Below are 15,728 nucleotides of genomic sequence, written 5' to 3'. Positions count from 1 at the left end.
AACTGTTTTCAGCTGTGCTAACATGATTGTACAAGGGTTTTCTAATCCATTAGCCTTCTGAGGCAATGAGCAAACACATTGTACCATTAGAACACTGGAGTGATAGTTGCTGGAAATGGGCCTCTATACACCTATGTAGATATTGCACCAAAAACCAGACATTTAGTAGAATTTAGCTAGAATAGTCATTTACCACATTAGCAATGTATAGACTGTATTTCTGATTAGTTTAAAGTGATCTTCATTGAAAAGAACAGTGCTTTTCTTTCAAAAATAAGGAAATTTCAAAGTGACCCCAAACTTTTGAACGGTAGTGTATCTTAATTTCACCTTACGTATTAAAAAAAAAAAAAAAAAAAAAAAATATATATATATATATATATATATATATATATATATATATATATATATATATATATATATAATATGTGTGTGTGTGTGTTTATATCTATCTAGATAGATAGATAGATAGATAGATAGATAGATAGATATTAAATTTTATATAAGTTATTCCTCTTATACCTCAGCAATTCGCCAATGATTACATTCGTTATTAAATAACAATACAATGTATGTTTTATCTGTTTATAGTTATGTTTAAAGTTGTAGAATGTGCAGAAAGCAAGTTTCTGTTAGTTATCACTTATGTTCACCATTATCTCACCAGCCTCATTTTTTAATCTGTCTTGAAGTTCATAAATAAATAAATAAATAAATAAAATAGTCCCAAATCTGACCATCCACAAAGTCTTTCCCATGTAGGAAAATGTACCATTACAGCTGACCCTGAAGGCTGAAGATATAGTTTATGTTTAAAAAAAAACAACCAACCAAAAAAAAAAAACTTATGGAACATATATGGAATTATGTGGTCAACAAAAATGAGTCAAAAATATGTTTGATATTTTAGATTTTTGAAAGTAGCCACAATTTACCTTGATGACGTTGTGCACACTATTGGCATTATCTTAACGAGCTTCATGAGGTAGTCACCTGGAATGCTTTTCAATTAACAGGTGTGCCTCATCAAAAGTCAAGTGGACTAGTTTCTTGACTTCTTAATGTGTTTGAGATCAAACAGTAAATAGTAAATAATAAAAATACAGTAAATTGTCCTATTCCACAACTGTAGTAATCCATATTATGTCAAGAACCGCTCAACTAAGTAAAGAGAAACGACATCCATCATTACTTTAAGCCATGAAATGTCTTTTAATGAATAAAATTAAAGAAAAAAACATGGAATCAGAAGGTGTGTCCAAACTTCTGACTGGTATTAGAACTCTTGCATTAATTAACTACATCTGTGATGGTCATTGCAGCTGGAACTACTTTCAGAGGTTCTGTTAGAGAAATGTAATCAACATCTGAATTCCAAATTCCATCTATTCAACAACATTAATTGTTCTCACCCCGACAGATGAAAGCAACACAAGGAATGGTCAGAATGGATAGAAGCCGGGTGTGTCATTCTTGTCAGAGGCAGTTCACTGGGCCTGAATTCCTGCGCAGGTCTACGGGGGAGCTTGTTCACAAACACTGCTACAGCACAAGCGACAGCCAATGAACACTTCAAATTGTCAATTTTTATCCTTTACTTAACATACACTGCAAATTTAGCACACATGCATATTAATGAATACTTGGAAAAAGAGGAATGTGCTTTTAAGGCTACCGAGTATATACTGTAGCACTTTATAAGCAGTGCAGAAATCAATTATAAAGCTATACTGGAGGATTGTGTCAAAGCAAATACACTTATTGGTCACTTTAATAGGAACTTGTTCTTGATTCTAAGGTTCCTGTTCTTGGCTGGCAGGAGTGGAACCCAATGTCGTCTTCTGCTGTTGCATGCTGAGATGCTTTTCTGCTCACCACAGTTGTAAACAGTGATTATATGAGTTGCTATATCCTTCCTGGCATCTCAAACCAATCTGGCCATTTTCCTCTGACCTCTCTTATCAACAAGACGTTTCCACCCACCCACTGACAGCTGTCGCTCACTCAGTGTTTTTTTTCCACACCATTCTGTGTAAACTCCAGAGATTCTTGTGTGTGAAAACCCCAGGAGATCAACAGTTTCTGAAATACTCAAACCAGACCATCTGGCACCAACACCCATGCCACAGTGAAAGTCACAGAGAGCACAATTTTTCTCATTCTGATGTTTGAAATGAACGTTAACTGAAACTCTTGATTTGTATCTGCATGATTTTATGCATTGTGCTGCAGTCAAGGGATTGGCTGATTAGATAACTGCATAAAACAGCAGGTGGATGGGTGTACATAATAAAGTGGCTGGTGAGTTTATCCACAACTGCTTATCCTGTGTGGGGTTGCAAGCAAGCTGGAGCCTATCCCAGCTGACTATGGGCAAGAGGCAGGGTACACCCTGGACAAGTCACCAGATCATTGCAGGGCTGACACATAGAAACAAACAACCATTCACACCTACAGTCAATTTAGAGCCTCCAATTAGCCTAACCCACATGTCTTTGGGGGAAACCAGAGCACCTGGAGAAAACCCACACATACAGGGAGAACATGCAAACTCCACACAGAAAGGCCCCCATTGACCACTGGGCTCAAACCCAGAACCTTCTTGCTGTGAAGCAACAGTGCTAACCACTACACCACCATGCCACCCCTGGCAAATTTATGTTTCTTTGTTTTTATATGAAAGACAGAAGAACCCAAGCAGGTAGTACTGCTGCCTTGACAGCTCCAGAGTCCTTGATTTGATCCTGATCTTAAGTTACTGTCAGTGTGGAGTTCTGGATGTTCTCCACATGTCAGTGTGGGTTTGCTCAAGGTTTTCTGTTTTCCTCCCACCTCCCAAAAACATGCTATTAGGTAAATTGGCTATGCTAAATTACCTCTAGGTGTGAATTTGTTTGCCCATGGACTGGCGTCACATCCAGGGTAGTATTCACACCCAGTGTTCCCGGGATAGGCTCTGGATCCACTGTGAACTTCCTGAAGATGAATGAATGAATGAATGACTTTTGTATCAGAAGGTATTATTTTGTCTATACTAACAGCTCATTCCTGAAGTATTTACTTCTTTTTCGAGCATGAAATTGAATCTCTTCAGCTGAATTGCAGGTGGTCTGTTTGCTTTCAGATCTACAACAGAGAATCTTCCCAGTACTACTTTAATTATTTTTGAAGCCCATACACAGGCCAGATGAATCATTACAATGCATTTACATCATAGGACACTATTATAAGTAGTTGGCACTCTTTGTACCTTGTATAACTTTCTTAAAGTATCCTGAACGTTCTGAAAGTAAAATCGAATGACTTGCAATATACAGTAAACTGTTGCAAATATCAGAATTTATTCAAAGAATTATATTAAAAGTAGTTTGAGGATGAAACAGTGGTAAAACATTTGACCTGTGGTTGAATGATCACGTATTTGAATTTGTCCTCTGACCAATAATAATAATAATAATAATAATAATAGGGCGGCACGGTGGTGTAGTGGTTAGCGCTGTCGCCTCACAGCAAGAAGGTCCGGGTTCGAGCCCCGTGGCCGACGAGGGCCTTTCTGTGCAGAGTTTGCATGTTCTCCCCGTATCCACGTGGGTTTCCTCCGGGTGCTCCGATTTCCCCCACATGCAGGTTAGGTTAACTGGTGACTCTAAATTGACCGTAGGTGTGAATGTGAGTATGAATGGTTGTCTGTGTCTATGTGTCAGCCCTGTGATGACCTGGCGACTTGTCCAGGGTGTACCCCGCCTTTTGCCCGTAGTCAGCTGGGATAGGCTCCAGCTTGCCTGTGACCCTGTAGAACAGGATAAAGCAGCTAGAGATAATGAGATGAGAATAATAATAATACAGTGAAACATGAGCAGGCATGGTTACTTATTTATAATCACTCAATAATCATACATGATTAGATGGTTACTTTCCAATATAGTTACATAAATAATATGAGGTTTATTGGTTTAAAACTGAGTAATTTTTTTAATATTAGAATTGGTCCAACATGATGAATTAATGTACAAGCCAATTAGAAACAAATATTTTTCATGGTCATGTTATAAGATGCAATAAATACACATAGAATTATGTGCAACTCCACAAGACACACTAAAGCAATAGTGCTTGTTTTTCAAACATTTGTAAGGTCTTAATTCTTCACTGAAATATAACTGGAGATAGATACATGTTTTTATTATTTAGCCCTTCTATCCTGTTTGTAGTCAGTTGTTCCAAAGCAGTGAGTCCTTCTATAAGTGCTAAATCGACAACACCTTACAGAAAACATCACCATGCCAACAAATACATGGTTTTTCTTTTGTTTTGCAATTGGAACTACTATCAGAGCTGATGGAATAAAAAACAAGAAGACAGACTCATCTATATCCCCTGCTCTATATACCAACTATATACCAAGTTTCAAGGTATTATTTGTTGTCACGTTTTTCAAGTTCTGTTGCAGGAAACCAACCCTACCTCTTTACATTGACCTCAGCAGCCCATGGCATAAGCCCACCGGACCTTTGGTCCAGGTGAGCTAAAAATTAAAATTTCTCACATTTCTTAGTATCAAAAGGCACATATACATTACTTAATCAACACATATACCAACTTTCGAGACCATACCACTCATAGGTTTCAAGTTCTGCTCCAGAAACAAAACCTACCCCTAAGACTAACCTGAGAGACTAAGTCTGAAATTGTTTCCATGGAAACATCTCATCTCATTATCTCTAGCCACTTTATCCTGTTCTACAGGGTCGCAGGCAAGCTGGAGCCTATCCCAGCTGACTACGGGCGAAAGGTGGGGTACACCCTGGACAAGTCGCCAGGTCATTACAGGGCTGACACATAGACACAGACAACCATTCACACTCACATTCACACCTACGGTCAATTTAGAGTCACCAGTTAACCTAACCTGCATGTCTTTGGACTGTGGGGGAAACCGGAGCACCCGGAGGAAAGCCACGCGGACAGGGGGAGAACATGCAAACTCCGCACAGAAAGGCCCAAGTTTCAAATCCATATCATGAATAGTTTTGGATATATGCTCCGGAAATGAACTTTGCTCTTAGAAACTAAGTCAAAATCTAATCTTTATATAAAAATTTGAAAAATACTTTTTTTCAAAAATCCAAAATACCAAAAGGCACCAGTTCACATGTTGCCTGATATGTAAACAAAGTTTCATGAAGATATCTTCAGTAGTTTTAAAGATAGGGCCCGGAAATGAAAGCATGACCGGACAGACAGACAGAACCCGTTTCTAAAAGGCACATCTACATCACCTTGTTAACATGTATACCAAGTTTCAAATCCGTATCATGAATAGTTTTGGATATATGCTCCAGAAACAAACATTGCTCTTAAAAACTAGATATAGCAAAAGATATGGCCCGGAAACGAAAATGTGACTGGACGGACAGAACCTGTTTCTATATTACCCGCCAAACTTTGTTCGGGTGGGGAATAAAAATCACCTTCTGAGCAATATGTATCCAGAATTTAAACATTTGTTGGTTTGAACTGAGTGGAGTGATTTGAAGGAAACATTCTGGAGAATACACTGTAGATGTTAATCTGGTAGATGTAGCAGGACATATCTTTACAAGATATTGAATTTCTGGCCATTTCTTCTTCAAGATAAGATTGTAGAATTGTTCCTCAGCCTTGTAAACCTATAACACTGTAGGTGCATTTGGGTAATTGAGTGATCAATCTCATTATATCTGAAGGTTAATAATTAAAATTGAATCAGTCTCATTTGAATCGTTTTCAGTGAATCATTTTCATTGAATCAGTCTCATATTATCATTAAATCACTCATGGAATCAGTCTCATTAATTAATACCATTAATTTTGGTGCTTAATAATAAATTACCAAACAGCTAAATTATGGTATATTCCAAATTATGATCACTTATGACATTACATAAATTATATGCACCTTTTTGAATTCTTTGGGAGATTGTGTGACTTCATAAACATTGGAACACAAATAAAACACACAGTTTCAATCATAATGGAATTTATTATAACAAAGATAAAAATGGATAATAGCAGATGAAATATATACAAACTGAGATATACTTGACGAGCGTGTGTGTGTGCGTGTGGGTGTGTGTTGTGGTGAAAACAAAAGATTAGCTTTGTGTGCTAATTAAGATGTGTTTGTGTGTGTCAGGCCTGGTGAGGCCTAGCTTGGTTGCTACCTAAGACAAAGGAATGTTATCTAAGTAAAACAAAGAATTAGCATGTGTTGCTAATGTGTGCTTGTGTGTGTGGCCTGTGTGTGTGAAAGGCCCTATGGCCTGAGCAGAAGGCTAGCGTGGGATGCTAGCTAGGTATGTCTGTGTGTGTGTGTCAGGCCTGGTGGGGCCTGGTGACCACGTGTTTGTGTGTGCTTAGATTAACCTCGTGTGGCTAAGCTAAGACAAAGGAATGCTAGCTAAGGTGTGTGTCACCACGTGGGGTTTGAGATCAAAGGATTTAGCTCTGGTAGCTAACTCCATGTGTGTTTGTGGGGGAGGAGTTGACCATGTGGCTAGGCCTATGGCCTAGCAAAAGAAAGAAGCTAGTATGGAATGCTAACTGAGGTGTGTTTGAGCATGTGGTGAGGCCTAGATTAGCTTTGTGTAGCTAACTCCACGTGGTGGAGGCCTTGTGATCCCTTGAGACAATACAATTAGCCCTGGAGGCTAATGGAACAAAATAATTAGCCGTGTATTTAGCTAAGGTGTTTGTGAGGCCTGTTGAGGCCTGTAACCACATGTTTCTAAGTAACAAAGGACTAGCCGGTAGTTAACCCACTAGCTCATAACAATACTGAACCCACTGAAATCTTGATGCGGTCAAGATGTATAAGGAAATTAAGTATGTTAGTATGGAATAAAGAGAAGCATGCACAGCCTATCTATTAAACAAATGAGAGATTAAAACAAACAAAAAAAAATCAATTCAACACGCTGCGTGTCTATAGTGTAACAATTAAACGTGAGTTTAAATTCACACTACTTCAATAAAAGCTAATTCCTAAGACTAGGTTTTGCCCAAATGCCAAGTCTTACTCAGTATCTTGCCTCTAGCAAGATTATGAAGAGATGTTCCAAAACTTTTGGAGTTTTGCCATTGTGGAACACGTGAGGCTTCCGTGAGGCGATTCCGTGGAGCAGAGAACTTCTTGATCCGACGACGGTCGCTCGTGATGAAAAGAAAGTCTCTAATTAAATACTGTGCACAGCTTTTGAGTTAAAAAGGATTCAATCACTTCTTAACTTTAAAATAACTGCCTGGTCTGCAGTAGTACGTACTTATAAGGAACAAATGAAAAACCGGTTGTAAGTCAAGCTGAGTTTAAAATCGCGCGATTCTGGATTTTTACCGTGGCCAAAGGTAAACAAAGAAAAGCGCGAAACTCTGATTCTTGCAAGAAAGAAAAGAAAAGACGTCTTTTTGTGTTTGCTCGCGGAGCGAGCGATTCCTCCTTGTGTCCGTGTTGAATCACGGCGCCAAAAGAGAAAGAGCGGAAGCGTTGTTCCATTATTTATGCTTTCATGGAGGATGTGATGTTGGTGATCCCGCCCCGGCGTGATGCAGGTCAACGTGGAAGTGGGCTGATGGGAAATGTAGTTTCTTAAAGAGACGGACTGAATGTACCTACAACACTGTATCAAAATTGACATGCAGCCTCTCTTTGCAACTGAGGTTGCTTATGCCATGCTGTATGCTCTGTTGCATGTGTATTAGGTTGCTCAATTTGAGAACTTCATGGTAGGATTTCATGAATAGCTAGAAGAAGAAGCCTTTATTTGTCACATATATAATACAGTACAACAGTATGACTCTTTTCTTTGTATATCCCAGTATGTGAAGAAGTTGGGGTTGACCATGATGATACTTGTTCAAGGTCCTTAAGCCTGTCTGCTCTGATAGCCTAACAGTGGCATCTTGGTGGTGCTGGGGCTTCATGGAAATGCATGTTTGTGCTCACTCAGATACATAGGTAGTATAAAAAATGCTTTGGAAAAATATGACTTTAAAAACACCTCCTTGTTTCGAAAAGTGTTTTTCAGTTGGCAGAGATGGCTGCAGATGCAAAAGTGGCTTTAATTAAAAAAAAAATACAGAACAGACAAAAAAAATTCAGAATGTGAGCCAAAAATTGTGGCCAAGACAGGCAAGAGGTCAGGCAGCAAGCAGGATAACCAGGAAAAGAACCAGAATAAAAAAAAATAAACAAAAAAACCAGAGGCAAACGTCCGGGTTCGAGCCCCGTGGCTGGCGAGGGCCTTTCTGTGCAGAGTTTGCATGTTCTCCCCGTGTCCGTGTGGGTTTCCTCCGGGTGCTCCGGTTTCCCCCACAGTCCAAAGACATGCAGGTTAGGTTAAATGGTGACTCTAAATTGACCGTAGGTGTGAATGTGAGTGTGAATGGTTGTCTGTGTCTATGTGTCAGCCCTGTGATGACCTGGCGACTTGTTCAGGGTGTACCCCGCCTTTCGCCCATAGTCAGCTGGGATAGGCTCCAGCTTGCCTGAGACCCTGTAGAAGGATAAAGCGGCTAGAGATAATGAGATGAGATACAACCCCGATTCCAAAAAAGTTGGGACAAAGTACAAATTGTAAATAAAAATGGAATGCAATGATGTGGAAGTTTCAAAATTCCATATTTTATTCAGAATAGAACATAGATGACATATCAAATGTTTAAACTGAGAAAATGTATCATTTAAAGAGAAAAATTAGGTGATTTTTAAATTTCATTACAACAACACATCTCAAAAAAGTTGGGACAAGGCCATGTTTACCACTGTGAGACATCCCCTTTTCTCTTTACAACAGTCTGTAAACGTCTGGGGACTGAGGAGACAAGTTGCTCAAGTTTAGGGATAGGAATGTTAACCCATTCTTGTCTAATGTAGGATTCTAGTTGCTCAACTGTCTTAGGTCTTTTTTGTCGTATCTTCCGTTTTATGATGCACCAAATGTTTTCTGTGGGTGAAAGATCTGGACTGCAGGCTGGCCAGTTCAGTACCCGGACCCTTCTTCTACGCAGCCATGATGCTGTAATTGATGCAGTATGTGGTTTGGCATTGTCATGTTGGAAAATGCAAGGTCTTCCCTGAAAGAGACGTCGTCTGGATGGGAGCATATGTTGCTCTAGAACCTGGATATACCTTTCAGCATTGATGGTGTCTTTCCAGATGTGTAAGCTGCCCATGCCACACGCACTAATGCAACCCCATACCATCAGAGATGCAGGCTTCTGAACTGAGCGCTGATAACGACTTGGGTCGTCCTTCTCCTCTTTAGTCCGAATGACACGGCATCCCTGATTTCCATAAAGAACTTCAAATTTTGATTCGTCTGACCACAGAACAGTTTTCCACTTTGCCACAGTCCATTTTAAATGACCCTTGGCCCAGAGAAGACGTTTGCGCTTCTGGATCATGTTTAGATACGGCATCTTCTTTGAACTATAGAGTTTTAGCTGGCAACGGCAGATGGCACGGTGAATTGTGTTCACAGACAATGTTCTCTGGAAATATTCCTGAGCCCATTTTGTGATTTCCAATACAGAAGCATGCCTGTATGTGATGCAGTGCCGTCTAAGGGCCCGAAGTTCACGGGCACCCAGTATGGTTTTCCGGCCTTGACCCTTACGCACAGAGATTCTTCCAGATTCTCTGAATCTTTTGATGATATTATGCACTGTAGATGATGATATGTTCAAACTCTTTGCAATTTTACACTGTCAAACTCCTTTCTGATATTGCTCCACTATTTGTCAGGGCAGAATTAGGGGGATTGGTGATCCTCTTCCCATCTTTACTTCTGAGAGCCGCTGCCACTCCAAGATGCTCTTTTTATACCCAGTCATGTTAATGACCTATTGCCAATTGACCTAATGAGTTGCAATTTGGTCCTCCAGCTGTTCCTTTTTTGTACCTTTAACTTTTCCAGCCTCTTATTGCCCCGTCCCAACTTTTTTGAGATGTGTTGCTGTCATGAAATTTCAAATGAGCCAATATTTGGCATGAAATTTCAAAATGTCTCACTTTCGACATTTGATATGTTGTCTATGTTCTATTGTGAATACAATATCAGTTTTTGAGATTTGTAAATTATTGCATTCCGTTTTTATTTACAATTTGTACTTTGTCCCAACTTTTTTGGAATCGGGGTTGTGTGTGTATATATATATATATATATATATATATAATTAGGGGTGGCACGGTGGTGTAGTGGTTAGCGCTGTTGCCTCACAGCAAGAAGGTCCTGGGTTCAAGCCCCGTGGCTGGCGAGGGCCTTTCTGTGCGAAGTTTGCATGTTCTCCCCATGTCCGCGTGGGTTTGCTCCGGTTTCCCCCACAGTCCAAAGACATGCAGGTTAGGTTAACTGGTGACTCTAAATTGACCTTAGGTGTGAATGGTTGTCTATGTGTCAGCCCTGTGATGACCTGGCGACTTGTCCAGGGTGTACCCTGCCTTTCGCCCGTAGTCAGCTGGGATGGGCTCCAGCTTGCCTGCAACCCTGTAGAACAGGATAAAGCGGCTAAAGATAATGAGATGAGATAAAATTAGAAAGGTACTCGCTAGAGTGCATACCTCTGCCAAGCCACATATTATCAACATCAAATTCAAATCACTTGAATCTAGGATAATACTTTTTGAGTTAAGTTGGGAAAAATCAAAGAAAGTTGGAGGATGGAACCAGATAAGCATACCCAGCAAACAAAGGCTTAGTACATCAGGTGAATACACAACACTGAACAACATTTCACAATGAATTAATGATCAGAGTCTGTACATGCGCATGTGGGGATGTGTTTGTGACTGAAATCAGGTGTACATAATCAGTAATCAGTCAAGGAATGTGTCTGTTGGGTTTCATAGTGTGTGGTGGCCATGTCTGTAGGCTGTAGTACACTCTGAGGAATAGAGCTTAATGCTGGCTTATAGGGTTAAAAATGACCTGATGTAGATAATTTTTTTTTAAGTAAAAAAGCAAAAAACCCACCCTCAAATAAGCACATTTAGTGCAACTATTTAAATTTTCTCTCTCTGCAGTGAACTGGAAAAAAAACTGAAGCTGAGCAGGATAAGTGGTGAGGGAACTAAAATCCGCACTTTTATTTGTTTTTCTTTGCAGCCAGCTCACCATGCCAAGGTGCACAAGCACCAATAAATAAAAGCCCACTGGCGTTTGTACCCTGGTTGTGCTGTATTCTCAGAGTGAGATTGTTGCATAAAATGAATTTACAATATTTGTTCGTATTTGTGTATCCTTGAATTAATGTTTTGATTTTCTATGCTGGGTTTCTGTTTCTATATTTTTATCTTTATGGCTTGAGGGCTCACACCCAGTACGAAATGGCGTGTACCATGGGTCAGTGTGTGGGGATACATCTCATCCAAAGCCACTGAAGCTGTCTGAGCTGGACTAGACGCTAACACACACTAACACCCTAACACACCTTAAATGAATAATATCTCAGTTTGGATCATGTAACTCACTAAAATGGCAAAATAAATCTCTAAATCCCATAAAAAGTCCCTCTTAGGTGTTCAGTGATGTGTGTAGCAATGTTAATGTTATAATTCATCATAGCTATTACAGAAAGCCACATCAGCTACATTCTCTATATTCCTGGCCCTTGCTTGCGCTATATTCCATATAAATCTGTCAAACTCCACCATCCAGGAATTTTCCACTGACCTTGTGGATTCAATAGCGCAACAACCCTAGTGTACACAAATATCAACGTAAACTGGCGGTTTTATTCCAACCCTAGTGTTTCAATTTTATTGTATATCATCCACAGCAGTATATTAAAGACTTAAATAAACTAAATCACAGTTTATTTTGCCAACTGGATCGACAGCCGTTCGCTTGTTTACTGTATCTGTTTCTCCCACAGGTCAGCAACTCGGGCCAATTATAAGCACAGAGGCATTTTTACTGCTTATCTTTCAGATCCCTGCCATTTAAAGTTCCTTCTGGGTTGTTTTTTCCCCTTTGTATCTGATGTGTGTGTGTGTGTGTGTGTGTGTGTGTGTGGTGTAAGGCTTCATGCTGATCTAGTTGTGGTTATGTTGATTTCTGATTTCTGAATGGATAGTCAGTGGGACTCATTTATCAAGACAAACAAATTTATTAATAAATAATTCAAAGCAGCATTTACACAAGAAATGTGCCATTCATGAAAATCCAGTTAGTTTGTATGAGTATAAATTTACATATGAGAAGAATCGCTAGTGTGAATCTTGATTAATCTGCTTTAAATCATATAACCTGCAATGAGTTAATGCAGTTTTATACACAGATTATTTTATTCTGTCGAGTGATGATGTGAAAGAAAGTGTCACAAACTCTTCAAGCGCTGTTTACATGTCATATTTTGGCTTCATGGCATGGAATTTTGTTTACATTTTTCATGTGCTTTTGTTTTTGTCCTGTCTCCACCAATGACCTGGCGTTGTCTGGTTACCCTAATGTGTTCACCTTTTGTGTGTTAAGCCTTGGTCTAGTTTGTCTATTTTTGCTCTGTTGTTTCTATCAGTCATTGTGAAGTCTTTTCATGCACATGTATGTGTTAAGTCCAAGCCTTGTTTCCCTCAAGCACTAGTTTTCCATGTTCCTTGCTCTGTGTCTCTCGTTCTACGTCCTGGTTTTGACCCTCACTTGTGCTTTCATTGTTGCCATTTCCTGTGCTACAAATTTTGAGTATGATTTTTGGATTGCACTGTTTACACACTTTTGTCCTGCCTCATCAAAGCACATGTAAAAGAAACCAATTCAAAAGAAATCCATAAATTTATTTCAAATAAAAATGGCACCAAAAGTAATGGCACCTTATAACAGGAAAAAGAGTTAATATGTGTCTATGGAAGACACAATGGTTGAGCTGGATTGGACACTGAACATAGTTTGGCTGCTTGACCACACAGGAACAAACTGTGTAAATTTTCTTTTTTCCAATCCATTCATTTAAATGTTCTCTTCACCAGGCGTGTCTCTGTCTGAGGTTGTCCATCATGGCCAGCTAGGCTCTTCTTTAGGCCTCTCATCGTCCTTGCATGTATCTTTGTTCTCACTGAGTCACACAGGAAACGCATCACTGGTTGCAGAGACCAGGAGCCAGGAAGCGCTTCCAGAACCCTGAGAAAATTAAAAGCCACTGTATTTTTGTTCGGGTGATCCTCCACCATGCTCACGTGATAATAACATTCCTCAGTATTGTTTCTATTGCAGTTTCCAGCAATGTTTTATATATTTATCATCAGTGGGAGGAAGATTTGGGATTTTAAAGGAAAAATCCACTGTGAAAAATGTGCATATTATTATTTCTAATCAATATGTGATCTTCAGTAGTGCAAGAGATTTATTTTCTGTTTAAATTTTGAGATCACTTTTTTAGTATATATTCCCTTGGCATATTTTCACTCTGGTTAATGGTTTCCTGCATTACCCATAATGCAGTTTGTCTACCTGGTGCCAGTGTGATTCAGCTCATTTTGTCACTACCTTAAGAGAATGATGCAGCAATACTGTAGTCCTTTAGTTTGTCCAGTTCTCTCATGTCCTCATCAGCTTTAACTTTCATGCTCAGACAGCCATCAGTGGCATTGCACTCACCATCTTGTGGATCGCTAACTAGCTGAAATGAGTCTCTGCCATAACTCATTACAACTGCATAGTACACCTGCATTGCAGTCTGGAACTGAGTGTCCATAGCTGTGAGTATTTTTAACACTTATAGGAAAAACCTGACTGTTATTCCTTATGTTTGAAATCACTGAAATGTTCTCTGATATTTTCTCCCATTGTGACTAATATATGTATTAGTGCAAATTCAAAAGATTATTCAAATAAACAAAAATAATACATAAATAAAGAAACACTGAAAGTAGAATCAAAGGAAACTGCGTCTCAGACTTGTGAAGACTTAACCAAGAAGCCTTTATACCAAGTCAAGAAAGCCTTTATTTTTACACATACACTCAAGCAAAGACTTAAGCACACAGTGAAATTCCTCCTCTGCATTTAGCCTTGAAGCAGCAAACACACATGAGCAATGAGCACACACATACAGTGGTGCTTGAAAGTTTGTGAACCCTTTAGAATTTTCTATATTTCTGCATAAATATGACCTAAAGCATCATCAGATTTTCACACAAGTCCTAAAAGTAGATAAAGAGAACCCAGTTAAACAAATGAGACAAAAATATTATACTTGGTCATTTATTCATTGAGGGAAATGAATCAATATTACATATCTGGGAGTGGCAAAAGTATGTGAACATTTGCTTTCTGTATCTGGTGTGACCCCCTTGTGCAGCAATAACTGCGACTAAACGTTTCCAGCAACTGTTGATAAGTCCTGCACACTGGCTTGGAGGAATTTTAGCCCATTCCTCCATACAGAACAACTTCAACTCTGGGATGTTGGTGGGTTTCCTCACATGAACTGCTCGCTTCAGGTCCTTCCACAACATTTTGATTTGATTTTGAAGGTCAGGACTTTGACTTGGCCATTCCAAAACATTAACTTTATTCTTCTTTAACCGTTCTTTGGTAGAACTATTTGTGTGCTTAGGGTCGTTGTCTTGCTGCATGACCCACCTTCTCTTGAGATTCAGTTCATGGACAGATGTCCTGACGTTTTCCTTTAGAATTCGCTGGTGTAATTCAGAATTCATTGCTCCATCAATGATGGCAAGCCATTCTGGCCCAGATGCAGGAAAACAGGCCCAAACCATGATACTACCACCACCATGTTTCACAGATGGGATAAGGTTCTTATGCTGGAATGCAGTGTTTTCCTTTATCCAAACATAACACTTCTCATTTTAACCAAAAAATTCTATTTTGGTCTCATCCGTCCACAAAACATTTTTCCAATAGCCTTCTGGCTTGTCCACGTGATCTTTAGCAAACTACAGATGAGCAGCAATGCTCTTTTTGGACAGCAGTGGCTTTCTCTTTGCAAACTTGCCATACACACCATTGTTGTTCAGTGTTCTCCCGATGGTGGACTCATGAGCATTAACATTAGCCAATGTGAGAGAGGCCTTCAGTTGTTTAGAAGTTACCCTGGGGTCTTTTGTGACCTCACTGACTATTAGGGGCTCATTTCATCGAGTACGATCTGGAAAAATCGCACGCGACCACGTGCAACTATGATCGCAGCTATGTTTTCCCGTAGTCGCGGGCAAAATCCATGCGACCTAAACCCATTATTTTCTGTGTATGCTCTATGTTCGATGTTATCTCGTTCGACCTTCGATGTGTACGCTCTACCTGCGTCCTATACGCTCTGTAGAGAGCATTTTTAAACATAGTTACTGGCCAGATTTGGTCTCCTAGTCAATGCCAAACCAGCTTCACTGGGAGACCAAATTTTAAACCAAGTTATGTCTTATTATTTAGTTCAATCAGTTGCAATTAATTAACCAAGTACCATGTAAGTATACATTTAACAAGGAAAATGAAGATCTATGTTATAAGATATACACACAAGATCATGTTGGTTAAGAAAAACAAAACTAAAATTTGGTTACTGAGATGGCTGATGTCAGAATCCGATGTCATTACTGTGTAACTTTGAGTGTCTTTGACATAACATTTGTGCTTGGTAATTGCTCTTGATAGCTGTGTAGTCACTGTAGTGTGTTTGCCTGTATGGTGATTGGTGAACCATTTTGCATCACAGAATATGCCGCAGCGGTGCAGCCG

At 39.4% G+C, this 15,728-nt stretch overlaps 1 protein-coding gene across 1 annotated transcript in view; it reads left to right on the top strand.

The window, feature by feature from the left end:
• si:ch211-266g18.9 (transforming growth factor-beta receptor-associated protein 1) overlaps window positions 1-1,603 on the top strand; it is a 69,639-nt gene extending 68,036 nt beyond the window's left edge. The window contains exon 11 of the mRNA XM_060932925.1: window positions 1,421-1,603. Coding sequence (XP_060788908.1) covers window positions 1,421-1,567 — 147 coding nt within the window. The 3' untranslated portion in view covers window positions 1,568-1,603. The remainder of the gene's footprint in view (window positions 1-1,420) is intronic.
• The last annotated feature ends 14,125 nt before the right edge of the window (window positions 1,604-15,728 follow it).

The sequence above is a fragment of the Neoarius graeffei genome, chromosome 11, assembly GCF_027579695.1.
Source record: "Neoarius graeffei isolate fNeoGra1 chromosome 11, fNeoGra1.pri, whole genome shotgun sequence".
NCBI classification, from domain to species: Eukaryota; Metazoa; Chordata; class Actinopteri; order Siluriformes; family Ariidae; genus Neoarius; species Neoarius graeffei.
This window is presented reverse-complemented; position numbering and strand designations above follow the sequence as displayed.